This window comes from Triticum urartu, unplaced genomic scaffold, assembly GCF_003073215.2.
Source record: "Triticum urartu cultivar G1812 unplaced genomic scaffold, Tu2.1 TuUngrouped_contig_6058, whole genome shotgun sequence".
Lineage (NCBI taxonomy): Eukaryota > Viridiplantae > Streptophyta > Magnoliopsida > Poales > Poaceae > Triticum > Triticum urartu.
In genome coordinates this window covers 5,966-16,185 of record NW_024116786.1, presented here as the reverse complement: position 1 = coordinate 16,185, position 10,220 = coordinate 5,966, and the positions used below count along the sequence as shown (strand labels likewise).

Here is a 10,220-nt window from a genome sequence, read left to right as displayed (position 1 = left end):
GGGAAAGAGATCTCCACGCACGGTGATGATCATCGCCGAGAGGATGTGAAACCCTAACGAGAGGGAAAGCTGTAATTTTACTTAGATAATTATTCCACAAGTAACTTGCCCGGAAGGAAACTATTATATTTAGCTGGGTCGGGACGATGTTTGGTGAGCATCTCCACTCATCTCTACGGAGTTGGTAGCTTCAATTTATTTACCCCTCGCTCCTGGGCCGCCATGTTTGATTAGGGCACCTCGATGATCTTGGTTTTGTTTTTGTAAACATTATGACAACTTGAATAAAGCTTCGCGTGATTGTCTAAAAGAAACTTTATTTACCCCTAAAAAATACTCCATGGTTTATTTTCATTTGGATATTTTTCGTCCGATTTTTTTCATCTCGCCTCTCACCACCCCTTCTCACTAGATTTTCTTCCTCGCATTAAAAAAACAAATCTCATTAAAGAGGGAGATCTTGTTTCGTGTTTTCTTTGGCAGGTTTTGCTTTAGTTCAATCACATAAATAATAGATAATTAATAATTCAAAAATCACACTATATATTTGAGATGACATTACTAAAAGACAGACATAAGATTTTTCTCGATAACTCTCCAAAACAAAATCAGATATTTCTCAATAACAAATCGCTAATACTGCACACTATGCCATTTATTATTATCATTATCTCTACTATCAATTGACAATCACAAGTTTCTTAATATAACAAAATTAACATTTTTTTGTTACGAGCGTACACGTTCACGTGCCACTGTGGAGGGGGCACCGTGCGCGACACCATGGAGGACGCCATGGCCGGGCCAGACGTCAGAGCGATGCTCGACAATGCCAGGGCATCGATCACGGTGCCAAGGACGATGGCGAAAGGCAAGGAGTCAGACCACCACATACACGCTCATATATGCAGTCATATCATAGTTCTTGCCAACCATACAAAGAGTCAAACATGCTACATTCTCAAGTCAAGTGTGACTATTCAAATGTTAAAATATCTGTTAAAAAAACCTGTCCTACAATACTCGGTAGTCGTCCTCATCGTCCGTAGCTATCATTTAAGCGAAAATATTTTGGAAGTCGAGCATTGAATCAATTCGGAAATCAAACCATCAATGAAATTAATTATGTAGATAGTTAATTATGTGTGCAATAAATTATGCCACTTGAATAGGATATTTTTTTCACCCAATCAATTCGGAAACCGAGTCAACAATTAATTACTTAATTAGGTAGAGAGTTAATTATGCCTACATATAATTAGAAGTACGGATTCCCAATTGGGAAGATAATTAATTGATTTGGTTGGCACTTAATTAGGCATGCAGAGAATTAGGTAGTTCATTAATTATTTGTGTAATTAATTAATTAATTAATTAATTAAGCAGTTAATCACGCTGAATTGTTTTGAAAGCGCTCGTGGACAAGGACGATCAACAGGATATCAGCGACATGGTCGAGGACTGCTTGACAACAAGGACAACGGTCACCGTGCGCTTGCAACATGGGTGAACTAGCATTCACTAAGAAGGATGCCGACCATACTCTGCAGGATGTCCGCACACTAAAGGTTGCTGAAAGATTCACGAGCGGGGATAACACGACACAACATTCGCTAGATGGTTCATGCTATAGTAGAAAAAAAAGTGTGTTCCAAGAACAAGAAGGAAAAGAAACTAAAGCAACCAAGTGATCCATGATATTGGAGAAGAAACCCGTATTCCAAAAAATAAAGAGAAAACAAATAAAGAAAGAGTATTCTAGAAAATAAGTAGGAAGGAGAACTAAAATCTGGCGAGGAAGGAGCAATAAGAAGATAAGGCGCCACTAATGAACGCACTGATGTTAACGTGGTGCTGGTTGATGACAACGAAATTGGTTGGCGAAGAGGCTAGGAGTAGAAGATGTAGGGAAGGATGGGGAAGCGAAGACCGACAATTACCGCTTCTAGCAATAAATGGTTTGTGGGATGGAGGTGGAGCTTATTGGTGACAAAGAATACGTTCATGTTATCACTCGCCTCCTATGTCAGTGTAGATTTGCAAAGTTGAATGGACCTTTGAGAATGATATCTATAGTTATTTGTCGTTTTGTGTCAACAATATGTGTTACTTTAACCCACTCTATTGTATTGTAAATATGAAAAGATCCATCCCCTATTGAAAGGCATGACGAGGTGAGGTGGGGTTCATCTCGTTTTAATGGAAGGGGGCTCCAGATAGAAATGTCCCACTATGCTGGGAAACCGAGCGGGAAGGAGAGGGTCTGGTAAAAAAATATAGAAAAAATTCCTTATATGACACTCTTTTAAATATTGTTTCCCTATTTAACATTGGATTCTTTTTTCTTCCTTATCTAACCCGGTGTAAAAAATTGCCCTTTCTAGCACTGTCGTTAGTTCTGTGAGCACATAGCGTTAAAACATGCCACAAGTGATGTCAGTCTTTTGCAATTGGACAGAATTGCCCCTGCCCGTATAACATTAGAAAAAAGAGAAAGGAGCAGCCGAACGGGCTATCTCCTCACCCCCTTTCTCCCGACCCGCCTCCTCATCCCTTCCTCCCGACCCTAGGTGGCGGCGGCGGACCTTAGTCCAGTCCTAGCGGCGGCGGTGGCTACTCATGGTTATGGATGGCGGCGGCGATACGGATGGGGACGGCGCTGCGGAGGATGGCCAGGGCGCGGCCGCGGAGGGGTCAAACCTAGGCGCTGATGTGGATCCGACATTGGTGGAGAATGGCGACGGCAGGGCTGCGGCTAGGTGCGGCCAGGGCGAGGCTCCAGAAGCAAAGGGGTCGGGCCAGCGCACGGCTACAGATGGAGACAACACGGCTTTGGCAGGTGACCAGGGCACGGCTACAACGGGCTCGGGCCAGGGTGTTGCATTGGCCAGGGGCTCAACCGCCGGCGTGGGTGGAGAATCAGGCGAGGCATGGCTGGGTCGACCCCGGAAGGAGCTGCTGGGTCAGGCAAGGGAAAGGCTAGGTCGACCACGGAAGGAGCTACATGGGCATGTCCAGTCCGGTAAGTTCATGGCTTAGTAGTTTGTATAGTTTTGTACTAGTAGCAATGATCATGCATATGTTTTGTACTAGTAGAAATGATCATGCATAGGTTTTTGTCCAGATTGGTAAGTTCATGCATAGGTTGTACTTGGTTTATGTTGCTGTTAATTTGCTTGCGTGTGATCACAACAAGATGAGACTCCAACAAGAGTACTTGTTCACTTAGTTTCAAGTAAAAGATTAGATTGTCTAGCAATAGTCATGCATAGATTTGATGCAAAGTTGTCTCTTTAATTGATAGGATGGATCTAAATTCAAGTTATTTGCTCAAGATTGAATTGTTTGGCAATAAAAAAAGCTTGAAAGGACATAAGATGTTTTTGTTTTGAGAAGGTCATTGATTATGACTTGACAAATTATAAGAATTTGGTTGAATCAATTGTAGAGAAGTACCCATCGCGTTATTTGGAAGTTGCACATGTGCAGTATTACTATGATGCTCTAAAAACATGTCCAGAAGTACAATCCAACCAGGATTTGATGCTTATGTTTTAGAAACACACACAGACAATGGTGCTCTGTATGATCATTGCATATTATGATCCCTCTGAACCATATAATCCTATCACCAAGTGGCATTGTGATGTATATAGCAAACCTAACAACAATATAGAACAAGAGGATGATACTTACCTTCGCAACCCAAGACTTGCAAATGTGCATGTTCGTGTTGATGAGGAAAATATGTATGACGTGGATGAACCTATGCACTTAGATGTGGTTCTTTGTCCTAATAAAGAAAAGGACAAAGACTATTTTTGAGGATGATAGCGAGGCTGGGAGTGAAGTAGAGGAGGCTGAAGTAGAGGAGTATGAGGAGTTGCATGAGGCAGAGCATACTCCACATGTAGAGCATGACAAATTAGACCCTCCAATAACAAAAGTATTTACATATCCCAGAATGAAAGAGTTCAAGTTGGCACTTTCTCAGCATGCAATCAAACATGAATTTGAGTATGACACCGAGTATAGTACACCTCATCGGTTTAGGGGCTATTGTTCAAGACGGGATGCAGATAATTGTCCATGGAGGATACATGCTTCTATGACGGAGCATAAGTGTACGTAATGGTAACTGTTTAACTTTAACCATTTGTGAACATTTCTTGCATAATTGTTAAGTGTTTTTAGCTAATTATCTGTTTTCTCTTTTGCAGGTGAAGAAAAACCCATGTGGTCATGATTGCTCTAGTGCATGAAGGAAAAAGAAGACAAAGAATGGAACCAAGCATTGGGTATGTGATAAGGTGAAGGATTGCCTGATTGAAGATGCTACTCTCAGAGCGAAGGCAATGCAGAAGATGATTAAAGAACACCACAAGGTTGGCCTCCACTACAAGAGAGTATATATGGGTAAGAAGCTAGCTTTGAAAGAACTATATGGTGATTGGGATAGTAGCCTTGATAATTTGTATAGGTTTAAAGCACAAGTTGAAATCTCTTGCCCTGGTAGCATAGTTTAGATTGATCATTACACTATAAAAGAAAAAATCAGGTTTAGAAGGTTCTTCTTTGCTCCGAAACCTTGCATAGATGGATTCCGTAGTGGTTGCAGGCCATATTTGGCAGTAGATAGCACATTATTAACATGCAGGTTCAAGGGGCAGCTGGCTAGTGCTATCGCTATAGATGGCCATAATTGGATGTATCCACTTTGCTTTGGAGTTTTTGATTCCGAAACAAATGAGAACTGGATTTGGTTCATGCAATTGCTTAGGCAAGCCATAGGATCACCAAGGGGTGTATCTGTAAGCACTGATGCCGGGCAGGCGGTGATGACAGGGGTAAAGGAAGCTTTCCCAAAGGTAGAACATAGGGAATGCATGTTTTACTTGGTGTCAAACTTTAAGAAAAAGTATCACGAAAAGGTGTTTGTTGACCACCTTTGGGCTGCAGTTTACTCATGGAACACATATATGTTGGGGAACGTTGCATGGAAAACAAAAAAAATCTACGCACACGCAAGATCTATCCATGGAGATGCATAGCTATGAGAGGGGAGAGCATCTACATACCCCTGTAGATCGCTAAGCGGAAGCGTTTATCACGCGGTTGATGTAGTCGCACTCTTCGCGATCCGATCATGATCCAACTAATCTAGTGCCGAAAGGGCGGCACCTCCGAGTTTAGCACACGTGCGGCTCGATGACGTCTCCTCCTTCTTGATCCAACAAGCGGGAGAGGGGAAGTAGATGGGATCACAACCAACACGTGATGGTGATGGTGGAGCACCGACAGCGCTTCGCTAAGCATCGCCGGGACGAGGCAGTGGAACTACGGAGTAACGAGAGAGAGAGAGAGAGAGAGAGAGAGAGAGAGGGACGCCAAGGGCTTGAAGTGTGCTCTTGGGGCGCCCCTCCCCTCTATATATAGGTGGAGAGGTGTGGGAAACTGCCCCTCCAAGCCCTAGGGCATAGCTAAGGGGGAGAGGACTTGGACTCCAAGTCCAATCATATTCCTACTAGGACTCCTTCCTTTTTTGCCTTCCCTAGTGAAAGAACATGCGGCGCCCCCATGTTTGGTTTTGGTAATTGATGACAATATCTATGAACTAATGGTTGTCTTGGGTTATATTTGAAGGATTTGTCCATAGGAATTTCTTGAAGTCCATTTGTTGGTTTCAAGGAGTTTATATGTTGACCAATGTGATATTCAAGGAATTATCTAAAGAGTGGTCATGTAGAAGACATGATACAAGGTTGATCAAGACTAAGTCAAGACTGAATCAAGTTGATCATCACACAAAGCGTACAAGATGTACCGAGAGGGATCAAGTGATCCCATGGTATGGTAAGCATTGTCCATTACGCTTTGTGTACTAACCCATGATCTATGTGTGAGTTCTATGTGGGGTTACGTCTGTTTCCATGGGTTTGCATCAAGAGGAAGATCTCATACAACCCATGGAGGATTACATCAAGTGGTGATCGTCATCAAGATTGCGGTGTGCAAGTTCAAGTGGAGCACCACGAAGAGATCATCCTTGAAGCTTGTCGTCCATTATGGTGTTAATGGACTTGTGAAGATGTGCCAAAGAGTGGCTCTCCCATAATGGAGTATGAGCAATCAACAAGTCTTCATCGAGCCAACGCAATCAAGAAAGGTGCTCCAACTTGAGGGAGTCAAGATCGTCATCATCTAGCTCAAGTGGACTATGTGCAAGGCAAAGGTTTGCCCTTGATAGGTTTATGTTTTACCGGTCTCATGGTGGTAGTTGGGAGACCGGGTTATAGGATCGATTGCCGTACTATCAAGGGGGCTCTCGATGGGTAGCTTCATCGTATCATTCGTCCAGAGCTCATACCATTGCATCTTTGCATCATCTTTATTGGTTCTTGTTTGGTTCTTCTCCTTGTGAGATTTGGAGCTTATGGTCATTTTCATGACAAGCTTGAGTTCATCGAAAATAGAGTTCACATGCATCTTCTATGATCTTTTTGATGTTGGGGTTTTTTGCCCATTCTCTTTTTAAGTCTTAGAGCTTATGGTCATCTTGATGACAAGCTCGAATTAATCGAAAACGGAGTTCACATGCATCTTCTATGATGTTTTCGATGTTGGTGGTTATACCGGTTCTTCTCTTTTGGAGGTTTCTTGTTGTTGGATGTTACTCGTCATCATCTATCCAACAAGTTTGAGTTTGCTCAATTCGGGACTCATTTGCAGAAGTTGTGCCAGTTCTGGTTTTCCTGGAGCATCTGTTTTGCTTGGAAGTGGCATAGGGGAGGTGCCAGTGGTAGTACCGTGGCCCAGAGTGGCAGTACCGCTAAAAGCATCAAGCAGTGGTACCCCTGTATCAGCGGTAGTACCACCTAGGGCCACAGGCGGTAGTATTGCCCCGGTTCCGCGCTAGTACCGCCTCGACTCGAGACCTGCATGTCTCGTGTCGGGCTCAGCGGCAGTAGGAGCGGTAGTACCACTCATAAGCGGTAGTACCGCACCTACTACCGCTAGTAGTGCCGCTCAATAGCCCTCTCCTCTGTCCCTTCTCCCTTTGGCGTTGTGCACGGTCCCAGCGGTAGTACCACTTGGCCGAGCAGCAGTACCGCTGCAGCCAGCGGTAGTACCGCTCCCTTGAGCGGTAGTACCGCCCGCTGCGGGCTAAGAATGGGGATAACGGTTGGATTTTTCCCACCTATAAAAGGGGGTCTTATTCCCCATTGGGCCTTATCCCTTTAGCTCGTGTTCTTCCCCCATTGTTAACCTTCTTCGAGCTTGCTATCTCTCAATCCCTCCATGGATTCTTTTTAGTTTTGGGGAGAGAGAGGAGATCTAGATCTACGTTTCCACCAATCACTTTCTCCTCTATGTGAGGGGAACCCATTGGATCTAGTTCTTGGTGTTCTTTGTATTCTTCCTCTAGTTTTGCATCATCTTTATTGGTTCTTGTTTGGTTGTTCTCCTTGTGAGATTTGGAGCTTATGGTCATTTTCATGACAAGCTCGAGTTCATCGAAAATAGAGTTCACATGCATCTTCTATGATGTTTTTGATGTTGGGGTTTTTGCCCATTCTCTTCTTAAGTCTTAGAGCTTATGGTCATCTTGATGACAAGCTTGAATTAATCGAAAACGGAGTTCACATGCATCTTCTATGATGTTTTCGATGTTGGAGGTTATACCGGTTCTTCTCTTTTGGAGGTTTCTTGCTGTTGGATGCTACTCGTCATCATCTATCCAACAAGCTTGAGTTTGCTCAATTTGGAGCTCATTTGCAAAAGTTGTGGCAGTTCTGGTTTTCCTGGAGCATCTGTTTTTCTTGGAAGTGGCATATGGGAGGTGCCAGCGGTAGTACCATGGCCCAGAGTGGCAGTACCGCTGAAAGCCTCAAGCGGTAGTACCCCTGTATCAGCGGTAGTACTGCCTAGGGCCACAGGCGCTAGTATTGCCCCGGTTCCGCGCTATTACCGCCTCGACTCGAGACCTGCATGTCTCGTGTCGGGCTCAGCGGCAGTAGGAGCGATAGTACCGCTATTAAGCGGTATTACCGCACCTACTACCGCTAGTAGTGTCGCTCAATGGCCCTCTCCTCTGTCCCTTCTCCCTTTGGCGTTGTGCACGGTCCCAGCGGTAGTACCACTTGGCCGAGCAGCAGTCCCGCTGCAGCCAGCGGTAGTACCACTCCCTTGAGCGGTAGTACTGCCCGCTGAAGGCTAAGAACGGGGATAACGGTTGTATTTTTCCCACCTATAAAAGGGGGTCTTCTTCCCCATTGGGCCTTATCCCTTTAGCTCGTGTTCTTCCCCCATTGTTAACCTTCTTCGAGCTTGCTATCTCTCAATCCCTCCATGGATTCTTTTTAGTTTTGGGGAGAGAGAGGAGATCTAGATCTACGTTTCCACCAATCACTTTCTCCTCTATGTGAGGGGAACCCATTGGATCTAGTTCTTGGTGTTCTTTGTATTCTTCCTCTATTTTTGCATCATCTTTATTGGTTCTTGTTTGGTTGTTCTCCTTGTGAGATTTGGAGCTTATGGTCATTTTCATGACAAGCTCGAGTTCATCGAAAATAGAGTTCACATGCATCTTCTATGATGTTTTTGATGTTGGGGTTTTTGCCCATTCTCTTCTTAAGTCTTAGAGCTTATGGTCATCTTGATGACAAGCTTGAATTAATCGAAAACGGAGTTCACATGCATCTTCTATGATGTTTTCGATGTTGGAGGTTATACCGGTTCTTCTCTTTTGGAGGTTTCTTGCTGTTGGATGCTACTCGTCATCATCTATCCAACAAGCTTGAGTTTGCTCAATTTGGAGCTCATTTGCAAAAGTTGTGGCAGTTCTGGTTTTCCTGGAGCATCTGTTTTTCTTGGAAGTGGCATATGGGAGGTGCCAGCGGTAGTACCATGGCCCAGAGTGGCAGTACCGCTGAAAGCCTCAAGCGGTAGTACCCCTGTATCAGCGGTAGTACTGCCTAGGGCCACAGGCGCTAGTATTGCCCCGGTTCCGCGCTATTACCGCCTCGACTCGAGACCTGCATGTCTCGTGTCGGGCTCAGCGGCAGTAGGAGCGGTAGTACCACTCATAAGCGGTAGTACCGCACCTACTACCGCTAGTAGTGCCGCTCAATAGCCCTCTCCTCTGTCCCTTCTCCCTTTGGCGTTGTGCACGGTCCCAGCGGTAGTACCACTTGGCCGAGCAGCAGTACCGCTGCAGCCAGCGGTAGTACCGCTTTCTTGAGCGGTAGTACCGCCCGCTGCGGGCTAAGAATGGGGATAACGGTTGTATTTTTCCCACCTATAAAAGGGGGTCTTATTCCCCATTGGGCCTTATCCCTTTAGCTCGTGTTCTTCCCCCATTGTTAACCTTCTTCGAGCTTGCTATCTCTCAATCCCTCCATGGATTCTTTTTAGTTTTGGGGAGAGAGAGGAGATCTAGATCTACGTTTCCACCAATCACTTTCTCCTCTATGTGAGGGGAACCCATTGGATCTAGTTCTTGGTGTTCTTTGTATTCTTCCTCTATTTTTGCATCATCTTTATTGGTTCTTGTTTGGTTGTTCTCCTTGTGAGATTTGGAGCTTATGGTCATTTTCATGACAAGCTCGAGTTCATCGAAAATAGAGTTCACATGCATCTTCTATGATGTTTTTGATGTTGGGGTTTTTGCCCATTCTCTTCTTAAGTCTTAGAGCTTATGGTCATCTTGATGACAAGCTTGAATTAATCGAAAACGGAGTTCACATGCATCTTCTATGATGTTTTCGATGTTGGAGGTTATACCGGTTCTTCTCTTTTGGAGGTTTCTTGCTGTTGGATGCTACTCGTCATCATCTATCCAACAAGCTTGAGTTTGCTCAATTTGGAGCTCATTTGCAAAAGTTGTGGCAGTTCTGGTTTTCCTGGAGCATCTGTTTTTCTTGGAAGTGGCATATGGGAGGTGCCAGCGGTAGTACCATGGCCCAGAGTGGTAGTACCGCTGAAAGCCTCAAGCGGTAGTACCCCTGTATCAGCGGTAGTACTACCTAGGGCCACAGGCGCTAGTATTGCCCCGGTTCCGTGCTATTACCGCCTCGACTCGAGACCTGTATGTCTCGTGTCGGGGGTGCTCAGGGGCAGTAGGAGCGATAGTACCGCTATTAAGCGGTATTACCGCACCTACTACCGCTAGTAGTGTCGCTCAATGGCCCTCTCCTCTGTCCCTTCTCCCTTTGGCGTTG

At 44.8% G+C, this 10,220-nt stretch overlaps 1 protein-coding gene across 4 annotated transcripts; it reads left to right on the top strand.

The window, feature by feature from the left end:
• Positions 1 to 2,520: 2,520 nt before the first annotated feature.
• Positions 2,521 to 6,481, top strand: LOC125530084. 4 transcript variants are annotated; one of them, XR_007292834.1, is made up of 3 exons: positions 2,521 to 3,022; positions 4,054 to 4,134; positions 4,221 to 6,481. XR_007292834.1 is itself a non-coding variant. In XM_048694473.1 (2 exons), the coding sequence occupies exons 1-2, from the start codon at positions 2,620 to 2,622 to the stop codon at positions 4,244 to 4,246; spliced, it is 429 nt and encodes a 142-aa protein (XP_048550430.1). In that variant the 5' UTR covers positions 2,521 to 2,619; the 3' UTR covers positions 4,247 to 6,481. The 4 variants fall into 4 exon arrangements, 1 of the variants encoding a protein (XP_048550430.1); XR_007292833.1 differs by having other exon boundaries at positions 3,964 to 4,124; XR_007292832.1 differs by having other exon boundaries at positions 3,964 to 4,134.
• The last annotated feature ends 3,739 nt before the right edge of the window (positions 6,482 to 10,220 follow it).

Bases quoted from the DNA above. Each gene is read 5' to 3' on its own strand.
- LOC125530084 (XM_048694473.1), top strand. From the start codon at position 2,620: ATGGTTATGGATGGCGGCGGCGATACGGATGGGGACGGCGCTGCGGAG. The intron at 3,023-4,220 runs GTAAGTTCATGG...TCTCTTTTGCAG, and splicing joins ACATGGGCATGTCCAGTCCG to GTGAAGAAAAACCCATGTGG.